Source organism: Heteronotia binoei, chromosome 14 (assembly GCF_032191835.1).
Source record: "Heteronotia binoei isolate CCM8104 ecotype False Entrance Well chromosome 14, APGP_CSIRO_Hbin_v1, whole genome shotgun sequence".
Classification (NCBI taxonomy): domain Eukaryota; kingdom Metazoa; phylum Chordata; class Lepidosauria; order Squamata; family Gekkonidae; genus Heteronotia; species Heteronotia binoei.
Genome location: NC_083236.1, coordinates 68,065,703 through 68,083,533, shown reverse-complemented (window position 1 = coordinate 68,083,533; position 17,831 = coordinate 68,065,703). Strand labels below are relative to the sequence as shown.

At 47.1% G+C, this 17,831-nt stretch overlaps 1 protein-coding gene across 2 annotated transcripts in view; it reads right to left on the bottom strand.

The window, feature by feature from the left end:
- Positions 1–17,831, bottom strand: part of BANP (BTG3 associated nuclear protein) — a 303,621-nt gene that overhangs the window by 14,475 nt on the left and 271,315 nt on the right. For both annotated transcript variants that reach the window (XM_060253627.1, XM_060253628.1), the window contains exon 12: positions 4,939–5,082. In XM_060253627.1, the coding sequence (XP_060109610.1) occupies positions 4,939–5,082 (144 nt within the window). The remainder of the gene's footprint in view (positions 1–4,938; positions 5,083–17,831) is intronic.

Here is a 17,831-nt window from a genome sequence, read left to right as displayed (position 1 = left end):
ACAGGCTGATTCAGTAGATGGCAGCTTCATATGTTCATATGAACAATGGATCTCCCAAAACCTTTAGGAGAGGGATGGTGGCTCAGTGGTAGAGCATCTGCTTGGGAAGCAGGAGGTCCCAGGTTCAATCCCTGGCATCTCCAACTAAAAAGGGTCCAGGCAAGTAGGCGTGAAAAACCTCAGCTGGAGACCCTGGAGAGCCGCTGCAAGTCTGAGTAGACAAGACTGACTTTGATGGACCAAGGGGGGGTCCTGATTCAGTAGATGACAGCTTCATATGTTCATATTAGGGGAGGGACAGTGGCTCAGTGGTAGAGCATCTGCTTGGGAAGCAGAAGGTCCCAGGTTCAATCCCCGGCATCTCCAACCAAAAAGGGTCCAGGCAAGTAGGCGTGAAAAACCTCAGCTGGAGAGCTGCTGCCAGTCTGAGTAGATGATACTGACTTTGATGGACCGAGGGTCTGATTCAGTAGAAGGCAGCTTCATATGTTCATATATGTTCACAGTTCCCTGTGCAAGCACCAGTCATTTCTGACTCTGGGGTTGACGGCACATTACAATGTTTTAATGGCAGACTTTTTAGACGGTGGTTTGCCATTGCCTCCCCTAGTCTCCTACACTTTCCCCCCAGCAAGCTGGGAACTCATTTTACCGACCTCGGAAGGATGGAAGGCTCAGTCAACCTTGAGCCGGCTACCTGCAAACCCAGCTTCCGCAGAGCTTAGACTGTAGTACTGCACTTCACCCCTCTGCGCCACGGGGCTCTTTTTAAAAGCTCCTACCCTGTGAATCTTTTAAGATGCTACTGGAATCCTGTTCTTTTTTACTGCTATGGGCACGCTAACACAGCCACCCATCCTTGATCTACCCTCTTAAAGAATATAATTTAAAAAAAAAAAACACCCGTGAGTTCTGCACTACTTCCAGCAGAATGAATGGTGGAACCCACAAAATCTTGGCAGAAACTGTGGCGTCATCACAATTTCTGATTGGTGATCCTCTAGGCACTGTCTGGGCTTTCCATCCCCCAATACTTAGCTGCATGGGTGGAATTCTAGCAGGAGCTCCTTTGCGTATTAGGCCACACACCCCTGATGTAGCCAATCCTCCAAGAGCTTGAAAGGCTCTTTTTTGTAAGCTCTCGGAGAATTGGCTACATCAGAGGCATGTGGCCTAAGATGCAAAGGAGCTCCTGCTAGAATCCCAGCCCTGCTTAGCAGTGTGGAGAGAAAAAATAATCAAGGACTTAGTTATTTGGAGTATTTCTTATTTCTTCAGAGTCTTGCTCTGGGTAGCTTACAGTCATAAACCATAATATTATAAAAATGAGCCACTAAAAGACAAATTACTTGATAGTAGCAGAATCACAGAGTTGGAAGGGACCTCTAGGGTCATCTAGCCCAACCCCCTGAACAATGCAGGAAACTCACAAACACCTCCCCCTAAATTCACAGGATCTTCAGTGCTGTCAGATGGCCATCTAGCCATCTCCTCAAAGGAGGAGAGCCTACCACCTCCTGAGAAAGCCTGTTCCACTGAGGAATCACTCTAACAGTCAGGAAGTTCTTCCTAACGTTGAGCCAGAAACTCTTTTGATTTAATTTCAACCCATTGGTTCTGGTCCTACCTTCCGGGGCCACAGAAAACAATTCCACACCATCCTCTATATGACAGCCCTTCAAATACTTGAAGATGGTGATTTTATCACTTCTCAGCCACCTCCTCTCCAGGCTAAACATTCCCAGCTCCTTCAACCTTTCCTCTTAGGACTTGGTCTCCAGACCCCTCACCATCTTCGTTGCCCTCCTCTGGACCCGTTCCAGCTTGTCTATATCCTTCTTAAAATGTGGTGCCCAAAACTGAACATAATACTCCTGGTGAGGTCTTACCAGAGCAGAATAAAGCGATACCATCACATCACGTGATTTGGACACTAGACTTCTGTTGATACGGCCCAAAATTGCATTTGCCTTTTTAGCCACCACATCACACTGTTGACTCATGTTCAGCGTATGATCAAGTAAGACCCCAAGATCCTTTTCGCACATACTACTGCTAAGACAAGTCTCCCCCATTCTATAACCATGCATTGGATTTTTCCTACCTAAATGCAGAACTTTACATTTATCCCTGTTAAAATTCATTTTATTGGTTTTAGTCCAGTTTTCCAGCCTGTCAAGGTAATCCTGTATCCTGTTTCTGTCTTCTGTGTTTGCAACCCCTCCCAATTTAGTATCATCTGCAAATTTAACAAGCATTCCCTCTATTCCTTCATCCAAATCACTGATAAAGATGTTGAAGAAAACAGGTCCCAGGACAGATCCCTGAGGAACTCCACTTGTCACTCCTCTCCAAGAGGATGAGGAACCATTCACAAGCACTCTTTGGGTGCGATCTGTCAACCAGTTACAGATCCTCCTAACGGAAACAGGATCCAAACCACATTTTACCAGCTTGTCAACAAGGATAGTATGTGGAACCTTATCAAAATCCTTACTGAAATCAAGATAAACAATGTCTACAGCATTCCCCCGATCCAGCAAGGTAGTCACTTTCTCAAAAAAAGAGATCAGGTTAGTCTAACATGACTTGTTCTTGAGAAAACCATGCTGGCTCTTAGTAATCACATCCATTTTTTCTAAATGTTCCAGGACCGACTGATGATTTGTTCCAAAACTTTTCCAGGTATAGACGTCAAGCTGACAGGTCGGTAGTTACCCGGATCTGCTTTTTCCCCCTTCTTGAAGATGGGGACAACATTCGCCCACCTCCAATCTTCCGGCACCTCTCCTGTTCTCCAAGAATTCTCAAAAATAATAGCCAGAGGCTCAGCAATTACATCTGCAAGCTCTTTTAGAACCGTTGGATGCAATTCATCTGGCCCTGAGGACTTCGTTTCATTTAAAGAAACAAGGGGCGTTTTCGCACTGACCTTCAAGTGGCGCGACCACCCTCTTCACACCGGAGGATCTGCGCGGATTTCGCACAAGAAGCGCCGGAGCACCCAAAAGAGCCGGCGACTTCCGTCGCAAAAGCCGCTCAAACGTTTTCCTGCTTCTTGGCGGTTTCCGTTTGAGCGGGCTTCGCGACGGAAGTCGCCGGCTCTTTTGGGTGCTCCGGCGATCCTTGTGCGAAATCCGCGCAGATCCTCCGGTGTGAAGAGGGTGGTCACGCCACTTGAAGGTCAGTGCGAAAACGCCCAAGGTGTTTATGTACTACCCCTACTATGCTGATCCTAGGTTGGAACTTCATACCCTCCTTATATTTTCTGTTTTTTCCCATATTGAGCACCGTTCCCCTCAGAAGAGAAGACTGAGGAAAAGTAAGAATTGAGCAGTTCCGCCGTCTCTTCATGACCTGTTACAATTTCACTTTTTTGCCCTCGCAATTGGCCTACCACGTCCTTGCTCTATTTCTTACTCTGAACATAAGAAAAGAACCCTTTCTTGTTGTTTTTAGCATCTTTGGCCAGCCTAAGCTCATACTGAGCTTTAGCTTTCCTAACTTTTTCTCTGCAAGCACCGGTGATTTGTTTATACCCATCCTTGGTTATAAGGCCCTCCTTCCAATTCCTAAAGGAGTCTTTTTTATTCCTCAAGTCTTTAGAGAGCTGTTTATGGAGCCACTTCGACTTCTTTAGGCTTTTTCCATTTTTTTCTTCGCAGGGGAATCGTCTGTGATCGCGTTTTCAGCATTTCGCTTTCAAGAAACTCCCACCCCTCCTGAACTTTCCTTCCTTAAGATTTTCAACTTCCATTTAAAATACAAAACTGCAGGGCTTTTTTTGTAGCTGGAGCTCCTTTGCATATTAGGCCACACACCCCTGATGTAACCAGACCTCCCAAGAGCTGACAGTAGGCCCTGTAAGAAGAGCCCTGGAAAGGTGCCTTGTGGCATTCCACAAGAAGCCTGCTGATCAAATTCTCATTCGAGGCTTGCAGGCCTGGCGAGTGCTGAACGCTAGCGGAAGGCGTCATGACTCCACTCATAGGACTTGGTCTCCAGACCCCTCACCATCTTTGTCGCCCTCCTCTGGACCCCTTCCAGCTTGTCTATATCCTTCTTAAAATGTGGTGCCCAAAACTGAACACAAGACTCCAGGTGAGGTCTTAACCAGAGCAAAGTGATACCAACACATCACATGATCTGGACACTATACTTCTGTTGATACGGCCCAAAATTGCATTTGCCTTTTTAGCCACCGCATCACACTGTTGACGCATGTTCAGCGTATGGTCCACTAAGACCCCTAGATCCTTTTCACACATACTACTGCTAAGACAAGTCTCCCCCATCCTATAACCATGCATTGGATTCTTCCTAGCTAAATGCAGAACTTTACATTTATCCCCGTTAAAATTCATTTTATTGATTTTAGCCCAGTTTTCCAGCCTGTCAAGGTCATTCTGTATCCTGTTTCTGTCTTCTTCTGTGTTTGCAACCCCTCCCAATTTAGTATCTGCAAATAAGCATTCCCTCTATTCCTTCATCCAAATTATTGATAAAGATGTTGAATAAAACAGGTCCCAGGACAGATCCTTGAGGCACTCCACTTGTCGCTCCACTCCAAGAGGATGAGGAACCATTCACAAGCACTCTTCGGGTGTGATCCGTCAACCAGTTACAGATCCTCCTAACGGAAACAGGATCCAAACCACATTTTACCAGCTTGTCAACAAGGATAGTATGTGTAACCTTATCAAAATCCTTACTGAAATCAAGATAAACACTGGATTTTTTCTACCTAAATGCAGAATTTTACATTCACCCCTGTTAAAATTCATTTTATTGGTTTTAGCCCAGTTTTCCAGCCTGTCAAGGTCATCTTATACCCTGTGTCTGTCTTCTGTGTTTGCAGCCCCTCCCAATTTCGTATCATCTGCAAATTTAATAAGAATTATAATCATCCCCCATCAAACCAGGACACAATCTACGCACTTGATTTGCGGCTGAGTGGTCCGTCACGGGTGCCAGCTGGACATACTGGACTTGGATATCACTCCCTTGGAGCGGCGATCCGTCTACGCCACCAGCTGCGGCATCGGAGGAAGCGACGGCGATCAGTTGAGCGCCCTGTAGCACCTGCAGGGAAACCAACACAGAGAAGATCTTGTGAGCAGACGTCATCGCAGGTGCGTTGCGAAACAGCGGGCGCGAGACCAGAGGAGTCCCACTAATTCTTCAGTCAATAATAATTCAGAACACCAGAGCTGCCAGGAAATAACAGTGCTCTCGTCTGATAGACAATTAATCCCCAATGAGAAATAAATCTATCCAACAAGCATTTAATAGTCCACAGTATAGAACCATTTCATATTTTTATGGGAATGTCTTCATTTCACTCTTGCACGTTATTGGCACTGACAATGGAATTATAATTATGTCAGATGTGCCTTTGATACATACCAAGGAAAACAATCGTTTGTGCACAGTTGGTTCTTTGCTGAATCCACGCTGCTGTTTTGAGCCCTACTTCAATGTCATTTAACGTACTGCTCTTTTACGGGCACATTTGCAAAGCGTGCAAAAGAAGCCACAAACCTTTTAAAGGCCACACAAAACCAAGTTCTCTCAAACAGTTCTTTCAGTTCCCAGTTTGCCATGAGGAGATGATTTCCCAGGGCCTTTTTTGTAGAAAAAGCCCAGCAGGAACTCATTTGCATATTAGCCACACTCCCTGACATTACCATTGTTTCACACGGGGCTTTTTTTTTTTGTAGAAAAAGCCCAGCAGGAACTCATTTTACATATTAGGCCACACCCCCAATGTCAAGCCAGCCGGAACTCCATTTCTGTGAGCTCCTGCTCAAAAAAAGCCCTGTGGTTTCCCACTATGGCCACTGTGAGCATGCCACCAATTTTAGGCCAATTACGCTTGGTCACTCCAGTTTAATGAATGTGTGTGGCTCTGGTTCCCGCTGGCAAAACTGTTTCACGCAATCTATTTATTTCATACATATGATAAAGGCCAGGATGGGTCAAAAGAAGTATGGTGTGAATTAGTCCCGGAAGCGGTGAAGCAAGAGCGAAGGTCGCAGATTCGTGCACACAGTCCTTCTCCACAACCCTTTGTTCACGTCAATCCAGCACCTTTGATTTTAGGGAAGTTTTGTTCTCAAATCGCTACCGTTCACGTGAAAACGTCAAGGCATCCTCTTTTCAAAAACGTGCCAATTTATTATATTAAATCACACGTCAAAGAAATAACGGAACGGGACCTTCGTACAGGTCAGCCGAGCCCATTTCTAAAACAGGGCTTCCTTCCTCTCCCCTCGCCAGAGTTGCACAATATCTCAATGGATCTCAGGGGGCAGAAGAAAACAAACCTCTCACACAAAACCTTTTGTTTCCAAGTTCTAAAATCTTGGTCCAGGCCCTGAAATAAGCGAATGTTCGAAGCCATCTGGGTAAACAGGCGTCACGGCGCAGCGCTGGCGGTTCAGAAGACAGCTTCACAATTTTCCCATTGACTGCAGCGCTGCGGGTGGGTGCTGCGATTCTATCGGCTCAACGGTTTATTCAAATCCCCAAACCTCAGAGGGTTATTAAACAAGGAAAGAGAGATTCGGTTTCGTTTGGTAATTTAAAATAAAAAAAAAATACACAAGAGGAGCAGGAATTTACTAAATTCTGCGGAAAACCTCCTGAGACACCAAGCTCCCCGAACCTCCATTCCTAGGGTTTGTAACAGGGAAGGATCAAATTAATCTTTCCTAACTGATCTAGAGAAGGAAAACAGATGAGAGGGATTTGGGGTTATAAGCGAGGGAGTGAACTCTCCATCATCGTATCAGTTAACCCTGCGGGGTTTATAGGATTTGGAAGAGAAACCGGTTCTTTCAAGAAAGGAGTACTCAATCATTTTCAAGGGGCTCTGGGACCATTTAAAACGCTCCAATTCTGCTCCGCTTCTCTTTGGATGTTTGTTCAGGCCAGATCCATCTCTCACTGGTTAAATATTGTGTTTACAGTACAAACCCCAGGCCTGTTTGGAAATAAACTGCAAATGTAACAAGTGAATGTTAAGGAGGTTGTGTGTCCCGGGCCCCTCCTTCCCTTTGCAAAAATATGCTATTTATTTCTGTGGGGTTTTGTGTTTTTTTTTATTTAAAAGAAGTCCTTCACAGTTTAAGAGAGCAAGGAAGGGAGGAAGCAAACGACTCCCGGACCGACAGAGATGGCAATGAAGGAGACGCTTCATAATTAAACAGCCCGTGACGCAGTAGTGGGGAACAAGTTCATAGCGTGCAGATTAGAATCTAATTTATTTTACAGCTTCTATTCAAAGCTACTGTGCTACCTATGAAATTATGACCCAACCAGATAAGAACAGTGGTGGAAAACAGAGACCATTCTCTCTCTCTCCGCCCCCCCCCCCCCCCCAAACTCATCCTTTTACAGCTAAAGAATTCACCAAGTAAGCCAATATAGCAATGCGGTATATTATTTTTAAATGTGCTGAGCCAATGCACGGGTCAATCTAGACTCAATCACAGCTCAGTACCTCTAAATCCTCTCCAGTTGGCCCGCAGCTTTCTTTTTCTGTTATCAAATAACAAAGGAGGCCTGCCGTCAAGTCCAAAAGTATCACCGGCCAGCGAGTCATCAGCCGGCAGTGTAAATACCCCCTGAAGCCTGTAAAGGGGCACATTCTCTCCATTACATTTCACATCAGCGCGACGGAGAATCTTTAGCGATGTGCTTTTACGACCATAAAATGTTGGCACAGCTGTGCCGAATCCCCAGCTCTTTAAAATATGTCTTTCCCGGGTATTAGGTGCTGGCAAGGCCACCTTCAAAGAACAATCACAGAGCAGACAGTGTGAGCGCTGTACCGGAGGACTGGATTTGTCCAAGGATCTTTTTTGTTTTTGGCTTCAGAACTAAGTTAAACAGAGAGGGATATTATTCCTGCCGTTTTACTTGTTGGGGGTAAGAATTCTAACCAGGGCTTTGTTTTGTAGCAGGAACTCCTTTGCATATTAGGCCACACACCCCTGTTGCAGCCAATCCTCCAAGAGCTTACAGTAGACCCTGTATATGAGCCCTGTAAGCTCTTGGAGGATTGGCTGCATCGGGTGGGATTGCCAAGTCCAATTTAAGAAATATCTGGGGACGTTGGGGGTGGAGCCAGGAGACTTTGGGGTGGAGCCAGAAGACTGGGGGCGGAGCCAAGAGCAAGGGTGTGACAAGCATAATTTAACCTCAAGGGAGTTCTGGCCATCACATTTAAGGGGACTGCACAAATTTTTAAATGCCTTCCTTCCATAGGAAATAATGAAGGATAGGGTCACCTTCTTTTGGGGCTCATAGAATTGGACCCGCCTGGTCCAATCTTTTTGAAACTTGGGAGCTATTTTGGGGAGAGGCACTAGATGCTATACTGAAAATTTGGTGCCTCTATCTCAAAAAACAGCGCCCCCAGAGCCCCCGATACCCGCGGATCAATTCCCCATCATTCCCAATGGGAATCGTTCATGGAGGTGCATGATGGCTCTGGGGGCGGGGCTTCCCCCACCGGCCAGCTGGCTGGGGGAGGGGGGAAGCTTGTAAAACCGGGGGATCCCCCTCTGGGACCTGGGGATTGGGAAGCCTGGCATCGGGGAGGGGGGGGCGGTCTAATATGTAAAGGAGTTCCTGTTACAAAAAAAGCCCTGCTTCTAATAAGACTCAACCACCAAAAGCTCTTGAGCAGCTGTCATTTTACGGACATAGGCGTTATCAAGTCATAACCAACGTATGGCAACCCCAGCGAGGGGCTTTCATACGCGAGAAGCAGAGGTAGTTTGCCCCGGCCTTCTTCTGAAGAGCTGGTAGTGGTGGTCTCCCACCCAAGTACCATCCCTGCTGAGCTTCTGAGATCCGATGACATCAAGTTACACCACAGATCCCAACCATTTCTGAACACGTCTGATTTATACCCTAATCTCATGTGATTTATACCCTAATCTCATCCTTCCTTACTCTCAGCTAGGATTGTAAAAAAAGGTGTGAATGCACCGAGCCAGCCATTTCTTCAGGTGGACAAGCAGGGTCAGTCCCAGACATCCAGCCATCTGAGAGGCGCAGCCAGCATCCCTTGCAGGGTCATACAAGACACTAAACTACCCACAGTTGCACAAAACCCAAACATTATAGATGAATACAGACGCAATGTGATACTGCAAAGGATCCTGGGAAGAAGAAGAGAAGAGGAAACACCCTGCCCTTTACTTGGAAGCGGCCCCGTGGCGTAGAGCGGTAAAGCAGCAGTGCTGCAGTACTGTGATCTGAACTCTCTGCTCACGACCCGAGTTCTATTCCAGCAAAAGCTCGAGGTTGACTCAGCCTTCCATCCTTCCGAGGTCAGTCAAATGAGTACCCAGCTTGCTGGGGCGAAAGTGTAAAAGACTGGGGAAGGCAATGGCAAACCACCTCGTAAAAAGCCTGCAGTGAAAACGTGAAAGCAACGTCACCCCAGAGTCAGAAACGACTGGTGCTTGCACAGGGGACCTTTCCTTTCCTTTCCTTTCCTTTCCTTTCCTTTCCTTTCCTTTCCTTTCCTTTCCTTTCCTTTCCTTTCCTTTCCTTTCCCTTCCCCTCCCCACAACACACTCTGTGAGGTAGGTGGGGCTGACAGAGCTCTGACAAAAGCTGCTATTGAGAGAACAGTGTTATGCAGGGCATTTTTGGTAGAAAAAGCCCAGCAGGAACTCATTTGCATCTTAGGCCACACCCCCATGGTGTCACCACTGTTTCACACAGGGCTTTTTTGTAGAAAGCCCAGCAGGAATTCATTTGCATATTAGGCCACACACCCCTGGTGTCAAGCCAGCCGGAACTGCGTTCCTGCTAAAAAAAAAAAAAAAAAAAAAAGCCCTGGTGCTATGACTGACCCAAGATCATTCCAGCAGTTGCATCTGGAGGAGCAGGGAATCAAACTCGGTTCCCCCAGATGAGAGCCCACGCACTTAACTGCTACACTGGCCTGGCTCTCACAGATGGCTGGACACAGCTTTCCAATTGCATCATGCTTCACCGGTGACCTAGAGCAGGGGTGTCAAACTCATTTGTTACGAGGGCCGAGTCTGGCATAAATGAGACCTTGTCGGGCCAGGCCACGCATGTCATAAAATGTAATGCCAGGTAGCAGAGATATAAACTTTATAAAGGGCAGGGACAAACACAAAGATTTTTTCAAAAACTTAAAATAAAACATGATTAAAATATTAGCACTCTTTGGTCTTAAAGGTGCTTTCTTTGCTTCTCTCCCCATGGGATTCAGGGAACTGGGCAAAGGAAGCTCTTGCTTTTTCCTTCCTTCCCCAGGGGACCAGGAGGGGGAGGAGCCTCAGCCAATAGAAGGAAGAGAGGCTTGGCTCAGTAGCTCTGCTGTGCGATTGAGAGAGCCTGGCAAAGCAAGCTCTCCCTCCTCCCCTTCCTCCCCAACAGAGGAGTCTCAGCCAATGGAGAAAATAGAGGCTTTGCTCTGTAGCTTCTGTGCGATTGAGCAAGCCTGGCAAAGCAAACTATGATGTGGAAGGAAGTAAGAGAGAGGGAAAAGGAAGCAGATGACAGCCAGTTGCTCAGGGGCTTGATAGGAGCCCTCTGGGGGCCTGATTTGGCCCCTAGTCCTCATGTTTGACACCCCTGACCTAGATGCTGCTGCCCTAAGCACCCAAGAAGCTCTGGGTGCAGAAGCTAAGATGAGCACACAGCTCTATGCACCCACAAAGCCTTCCCTTTTTTAATTCCAATGAAGGCTGCGATTTCTGACTGTCACCCCAAGTGTGTTTACGGTGGCTCCTTCTGCGGAAATGAACGATGCAACCCTTGTGCGTGAGAATTCTGGTGCAGGGTAAAGGAGAAGCGACTCTATGACCAAAAGGCGAAACTCTGTGTTACCATCACCTGGGCAAACTTATGAGCTTTGGGGTTTTTTTAAAAAAAATGTTTTTAAACAGACGTTTCCAAAACTTCTTAAAAGGCGTAGGAAAAGTAATAGATACTGATGAAGAGAGCTGTGTTTCTCAAAAGCTTAAGCGACAATAAAACTTAAAGGCGCAACTGGACATTTTACTATTTTGCAGCAACAGACCAATATGACTAATTTCTCTAGATAAACCCTAATAATAGGAGCACAATTATATAGTGGCTACAAGTGCAAGGAATCCTTTGTTCTCGGCGCAGCAGAAAGCCACGAGATCTATGTGAGAACGCTGGCAAGTGGTTCTTGAGCAAGAATACTGCCTTTGTTCAGCTGTTCATAGGATCTCTGGACCACCAGTTTAGTTCTGTATTCCTTACCTGCCACTGACTTTAAAAAAAATAAAAGGACCCCTCCTGCAAACAAACAGCCTGCCCCACGGCTGAACTTTCTTTTGCAATTCCAGAGGGCTTCTCAGACATCCTTTCATGCTGACACAAAGCAGGTAACAGAAGATGGCCAATAAACCAAAAGAAAACAGAAATGCCCTTCCAATAGAACAGATGGTTTTAGGGAATGCGTGCATGCCAAAAAGAGACCCCAAAGATCCTCCTCTCTGCTTTGGTTTGGCTCGGTAGCATGAACACAGGAGACGGTGTCAGGTCCAGCTTTAAAACCCAACGAAAAGATCCATGGAACGGCCTCCAACAGCTCTCATAAAAGCCATTGTGCTGAAAACGCTGATTAGAAACAGATCGCAAGCTGGTATGAGATCTTGGCCATATCATGTCAAACCCTTGGCAAAAAAGAGGAGTTATAAATATACACGGCTAAATACAACAAATTTTAAAGTTTAGCAGGGGAGATTAGAGATTATTAGCAACATGAAAATCTGGTTCCCTCTGAGAGCTGTTGAGCAGCTAAAGAAAATGAAAAGGAATGTAAGCCTATCCATCAAAGACAACGAAGTTGGCAGCGGCAGAAAGGACCTCCTCTCTTGGATCTACAAGTCCCCCCCTCCCCCCCACCAACTATCACACAGAGGCCATTTTGGATGGCCTTCGTCGTCACAGGAAGTGGAAGTACTAATGCAATGCTTTCAACCAACCTGCAGTGTCCAATAGCGGGACTGAGTCTTGGTCCACCACTCCCACAGCGTGACATGGGTCAGTCACTCTTTCATAGGGTTGTTGTGAGCAGGGATGGACTGTGGGGTTCTGCCACCCAAGGCAGAACCCCAATGCGTGCCCACCCACCCCCTCCCACAGGGGAAAATTTTTGCGGGCGGCCGGCATCATAACATCACCCAGAGGTGAAGTCATCATGTCGGCCACTGAAGTGCCATTGTTTCTGGGCGGTGAGGGGCGGGGAAGTTTTTCCTACCTTTCTGCCCCTGTTAATAATGTCTTCCTTCTCTGCCTCTCTCTTGGCATCTCCCCAAGTGAGTCTGTATGGGGTGTGATCCTTAGTAGAAATCCCTAGTAGTACACAGTCAAGATGCCTTTATGTCCTCTTCCGCCCCCCCCCCTCCCCTCCGATTTTATGAAGTTCGGTTCTGCTTTCTGGAGGTGAAGAAAATCTGAATGAGATTGGAGTGAAAACAGGATAAGCAACCGGGGTTACAAAAGAGGACAATACAGGAAATGGTTCTTTTTGAACCTCAGCTGTTTCCAGAGGCCAAGACCTTTTTTTAGGGCTTTTACCATCATTTTGCTGCAGGAATTTTCTCTGTCCTATCGATAAATTGGCAATGCGTCGATTTTCTGTGTTGTGAGAAGCCAAGCTGTTGAGAAAGTTCCTTATTTACAATATTTATATACCTCTGTTAGCAAGAGAAGGCGTTCAAAGAGACGGGGATCTAGCTAGCTAGCTAGCTAACTAGCTCTATTCCATCTTTCTCCCATAATGGCACAAGCCAGTGTATGTGGGGTTTACAGGAGCGTCTCGCTCCCCAGCAGTGAGCTGACTGCTTAAGGTTGTTGTAGTCCGTGCCGTTGGGCCTTGATTCCCACCCACCCCACAAAAGTAGCGCTTTCAGGCTTCGGTGCTCTCCGAGTTCGGAGAACGCCGGAGCCTGAAAGCGCAGTTGTTTCTGGGCACTGAGGGGCCGGGGGAGTTCCTCCGACCCTTCAGCGTCCAGTCAGAAGGTCAGGGATAGTGCGAGCGAGGAGGGGCACCCGCCTTCCACCTCTGTTGGGAGCTGCACCCTAGGCAATTCCCTAGGTCGCCTACTCCCACGTGCCGGCCCTGGTTGTGAGGATAACATGGAAGAGGAGAGAACCAGACGCAACACGATGTTCAGCTCCTTGGAGAAAGGGCAGGATGGCTCCTGCTCTTTTTGGGGGGGGGGGGTTCCTGCAGTTCACGTGGCTGAAAGGAACAAAACTGGGGATCAAACCAGGTGTCTGGGCTGGCAGAGTATAATGAAGCGTCTCATTAAACCAGGCCCTGTAGGAACACTTCTCACAGTCTTCGTGGCGCGCTAAGGTGAGGACTGAAAAGCACAGTTACCGTGACGCATCTTTGCAGCACCCAATTCAGTGCCTATGTGGAGTTGAAACACGAGGACGTTTTAAACTGTTGCATGCAAAAGCCAAACAGTTAGCCCAAGCTGGCTTTTCGCTCTTCCTTTTGCTCTCTTTGACTGTGGGGATCTGGGTTCGGATCCCCGCTCTGTCACAAAGCTTACTGCATGACGCTAGATCAGTGATTCTCTCCTTTCCTAATCTATTTCTCTAGGGTTGCTTCGGATAAAATGCGTGTATGGAGGGGGGCAAACACCGTTCCATGCCCCTTGGGAAGCAGGGGATAAATACATAACAGACCAATGTCAGTTTTAAAGTTTTTATTGATTTTCCATGAAAAGAAAAGGAAGGGGAATTAGAAATAGAATAAAAGTGAACGATACATAGATAAGCAAAGAAAATAAAGAAATAAAGGTAGTACATACTGGATGTTGCTATATCACTACACATAACCTCAAAATAGTATTGTAACCAGTATTGTAAGTTCACGCCTGTACTTATCTAAATTGGATCATATTCTCAATATATATCATAATACACCGTTGGAATTTACATCAGCTAATGTCATTCAAAAACTCAGTCTGTGAAGAAGAAGGTATTGGATTTATATCCCGCCCTCCACTCCAAAGAGTCTCAGAGCGGCTCACAATCTCCTTTCCCTTCCTCCCCCACAACAGACACCCTGTGAGGTAGATGAAGATATTGGATTTATATCCCGCCCTCCACTCCGAAGAGTCTCAGAGCGGCTCACAATCTCCTTTCCCTTCCTCCCCCACAACAGACCCCCTGTGAGGTAGATGAAGATATTGGATTTATATCCCGCCCTCCACTCTGAAGAGTCTCAGAGCGGCTCACAATCTCCTTTCCCTTCCTCCCCCACAACAGACACCCTGTGAAGTAGATGAAGATATTGGATTTATATCCCGCCCTCCACTCTGAAGAGTCTCAGAGCGGCTCACAATCTCCTTTCCCTTCCTCCCCCACAACAGACACCCTGTGAGGTAGATGAAGATATTGGATTGATATCCCGCCCTCCACTCCGGAGAGTCTCAGAGCGGCTCACAATCTCCTTTCCCTTCCTCCCCCACAACAGACACCCTGTGAGGTGGGTGGGGCTGGAGAGGGCTCTCACAGCAGCTGCCCTTTCAAGGACAACCTCTGCCAGAGCTATGGCTGACCCAAGGCCATTCCAGCAGGTGCAAGTGGAGGAGTGGGGAATCAAACCCGGTTCTCCCAGATAAGAGTCCGCACACTTAACCACTACACCAAACTGACTCTCCGGTGTCCAACCAAGCATCTACTGGCTCCCAGTAACAGACCAGTGTCAATACGGTGGTGGGTCAAATTGAGTGTTGGGGGCAGGGCAGGGCGGGATCCGCATTCTGTGCAGAGATTAAGGTTTCCTTTCTAGGATGCATGCTCCTTTGCACATTACGCAATCAGCGCACGTACACCTGAACCACCCCTGCCTAGTCACGTAAGGGTGGTGACGGTCTGAGACACGCTGCAAAGAGCCGCACGTGTGACTATTTCTTCACCTCGACGACTCCAAGCCGTGGTGGCCGCAATACAAATCTGTGTAGCAGCCGAATGTGGAATCCCAGCCAGGCGACACAACTATGACCTTCCTCTCCCACCCCTGGTACTTCATTGCTCTTTAAAAATAGCTCCCATCTGCAACCAATAGCCCCCCAATTAGCATTTAACTGCCGAACTGGGGTGGGGGAGATATTAAAATGTAACACATTCTCTTCCTCCCAACGCCCCAGATTTCTCTCTGAAGGCAAGGCTCCCAAACCTCAGTTAACTGCTCGGATCACATATTTGCTTCATTAACGTTTATTGGTGCTCAAGGAGCTGCCGCCACATGTACGTTCGCTCTCGACATTACGCGTTTCCAAGCAGGGAGACGTGCGGTGGAAAGGCAAAGCATTGTTTCCATCAAGGAGGACGAGTTCTTCAACCTCAAGGATGCCAAGTCATCTTGCTTGAGTTTGCAAAGCACATTTTTATTGCAGCTATTTTGGGTAATTGGGAGGGGGGTGGCGTTATTAGGCTAGGCAAATCCTGAGGTTGCTTCTTCGTTGAGAAGCAACAATAAAACCCAGCAACACACAAAGAGGGATGCTCTGCCTCTCGCTGCTTAGACTTAAAGGCCACTGAAGCAGCTTTCCTATTGCACGACTTGCCAGGTGGCTGCTTATCAACTATCCGCAAGTGAACTATCTCATCATGCAAAACGACTTGCCTGAAGAAGCTCTGTGTAAGCATTAAAAACTGATGTGTGCATGCACGAGAGAGAGAGAGAGAAATGTTGTCTAGTCCCTTCTGACATGGCAGCCCGATGAAGAAGACCGCAGATTTATACCCCGCCCTTCTCTCTGAATCAGAGTCTCAGAGCGGCTTACAATCGCCTTTATTTCCTTCCCTCACAACAGCTGAAAGACACCCTGTGAGATGGGTGGGCTGAGAGAGCTCTCCCAGCAGTTGCCCTTTCAAAACTCCTACGAGAGCTATGGCTAACCCAAGGCCATTCCAGCAGGTGCAAGTGGAGGAGTGGGGAATCAAACTCGGTTCTCCCAGACAAGAGTCCGCGCACTTCACCACTACACCAAACTGGCTCTTTCAGCCACCCTTTCAAGGACAACTTCTGCCAGCTATGGCTGACCCAAGGCCATTCCAGCAGCTGCAAGTGGAGGAGTGGGGAATCAAACCCAGTTCTCCCAGATAAGAGTCTGCACACTTAACCACTACACCAAACTGGCTCTTTCAACCACCCTTTCAAGGACAACCTCTGCCAGAGCTATGGCTGACCCAAGGCCATTCCAGCAGGTGCAAGTGGAGGAGTGGGGAATCAAACTCGGTTCTCCCAGACAAGAGTCCGCGCACTTCACCACTACACCAAACTGGCTCTCAATTGAGCCAATCCATCTTATGCTGGGTCTTCCTCTTCTGCTGCCTTCGACTTCTACTAGACCAGGGTAGGATAGCCTCAGTTTGGTGACTTTCGCTTCTAGGGAAAGTTCAAGCTTGAACAGATGGCTGGGTGGAAAAGGACCAACAGTGGGGAGGATTTGTGCTCATGGGGTATGAAGCAAGACTTCAAGGCTTGCAAGTGGGAAATCTACCAGGAACAGAGTCGATATTTTTTCCTAAAAGGAGCTGCCACCTTTCAGGGGTGGGGGCAGAACTCAGGAGAGGAGAATTGACTTCGTGTGATACCATCTGCTTGCATGGAGAAAATTCCCCCAGTTCAGGAATAAAGGAGATTGTGAGCTGCTCTGAGACGCTGAGATACAGAGTGGAGGGTGGAATATAAATCCAATATAATCTTCTTCTTCCTCTCCTTCTCCTCCTCTCCTTGGCATTTCCAGTTCAAGGAACTCAGGAACCAAAGACTGGGGAAAACCCTCCTCTGCTTGAGATCCTAGAGAGTTACTGCCAGTCAGACAATATGGGGCTATATGGACCAATGGACAGACTCAGCAGAAGTCGGCTTCAGAAGTTCAAATGAATGGAGAATTAGTGATTTTCTCATAACAAGCAGCTCTAAATTAGGAGCGTCCAACCTGTTTGGTCCCAGAACCCCATTACACACTATGGGTGTGTGTGTGAGTCAGAGCATGGGTGGAGTCTGCCCCATTTTATGAGGGCCGCACTACTAAAGAAATTCAAGATTACTAAAGTGTTGGCATCTTATGAATTCTACACAGATCCTATTGGCTTTGCACACAGCCCCTGTCAGGTCAAATGGTCATCCCGTATCACCTTTCCTTAGCTTTCAAAGACCATCTTGTTGTGGTGTGACTGTATAAATACGCAATCCATCATAACAAGTGACGGACATGGAGAAAAATACAGGAGTTATGTATCCCTGTCATCAAATAAGTCCAGCAGTAGCTTCTGGGTCTTCCCAGAAAAGATACACCTGGTACCTTCCCTGAGCTCATGATTTCAGGACCCAGATTAAGTCAAGGATGCGACAACCAACAAATAAAGAATTGCTTTATTTCACGCTAAAATGAATGGCAGCCACCATGAAATATATTTAAGCTCAGATTCAAGATCAAAACTGAAAGCATGCCGCCAAGGTGATGGGGTGGCCTTTCTCGCATTATCTCAATTCAAAAATAGCACCGTAACGCTACAACCATGAACAGTTACACCCATCCAAGTCCACCAAAGTATCTGGGCTTTAAGGGGCATGACTCTTCTCTGGATTGCACAGCAAATCCGCCGAAACGTTATCTGCCAAAACGTTATCCGCTAGGCGAGTCTAGTTTAGATTTCCTCTCCACGATTCCTTACCAAAACACTATGAAAACTGAAACCCATTTCAGTTCTACCAGGAGGCGGGAGGGAAAACAACAGTTTTGCAGAGAGCGTTCATTATCTGAACT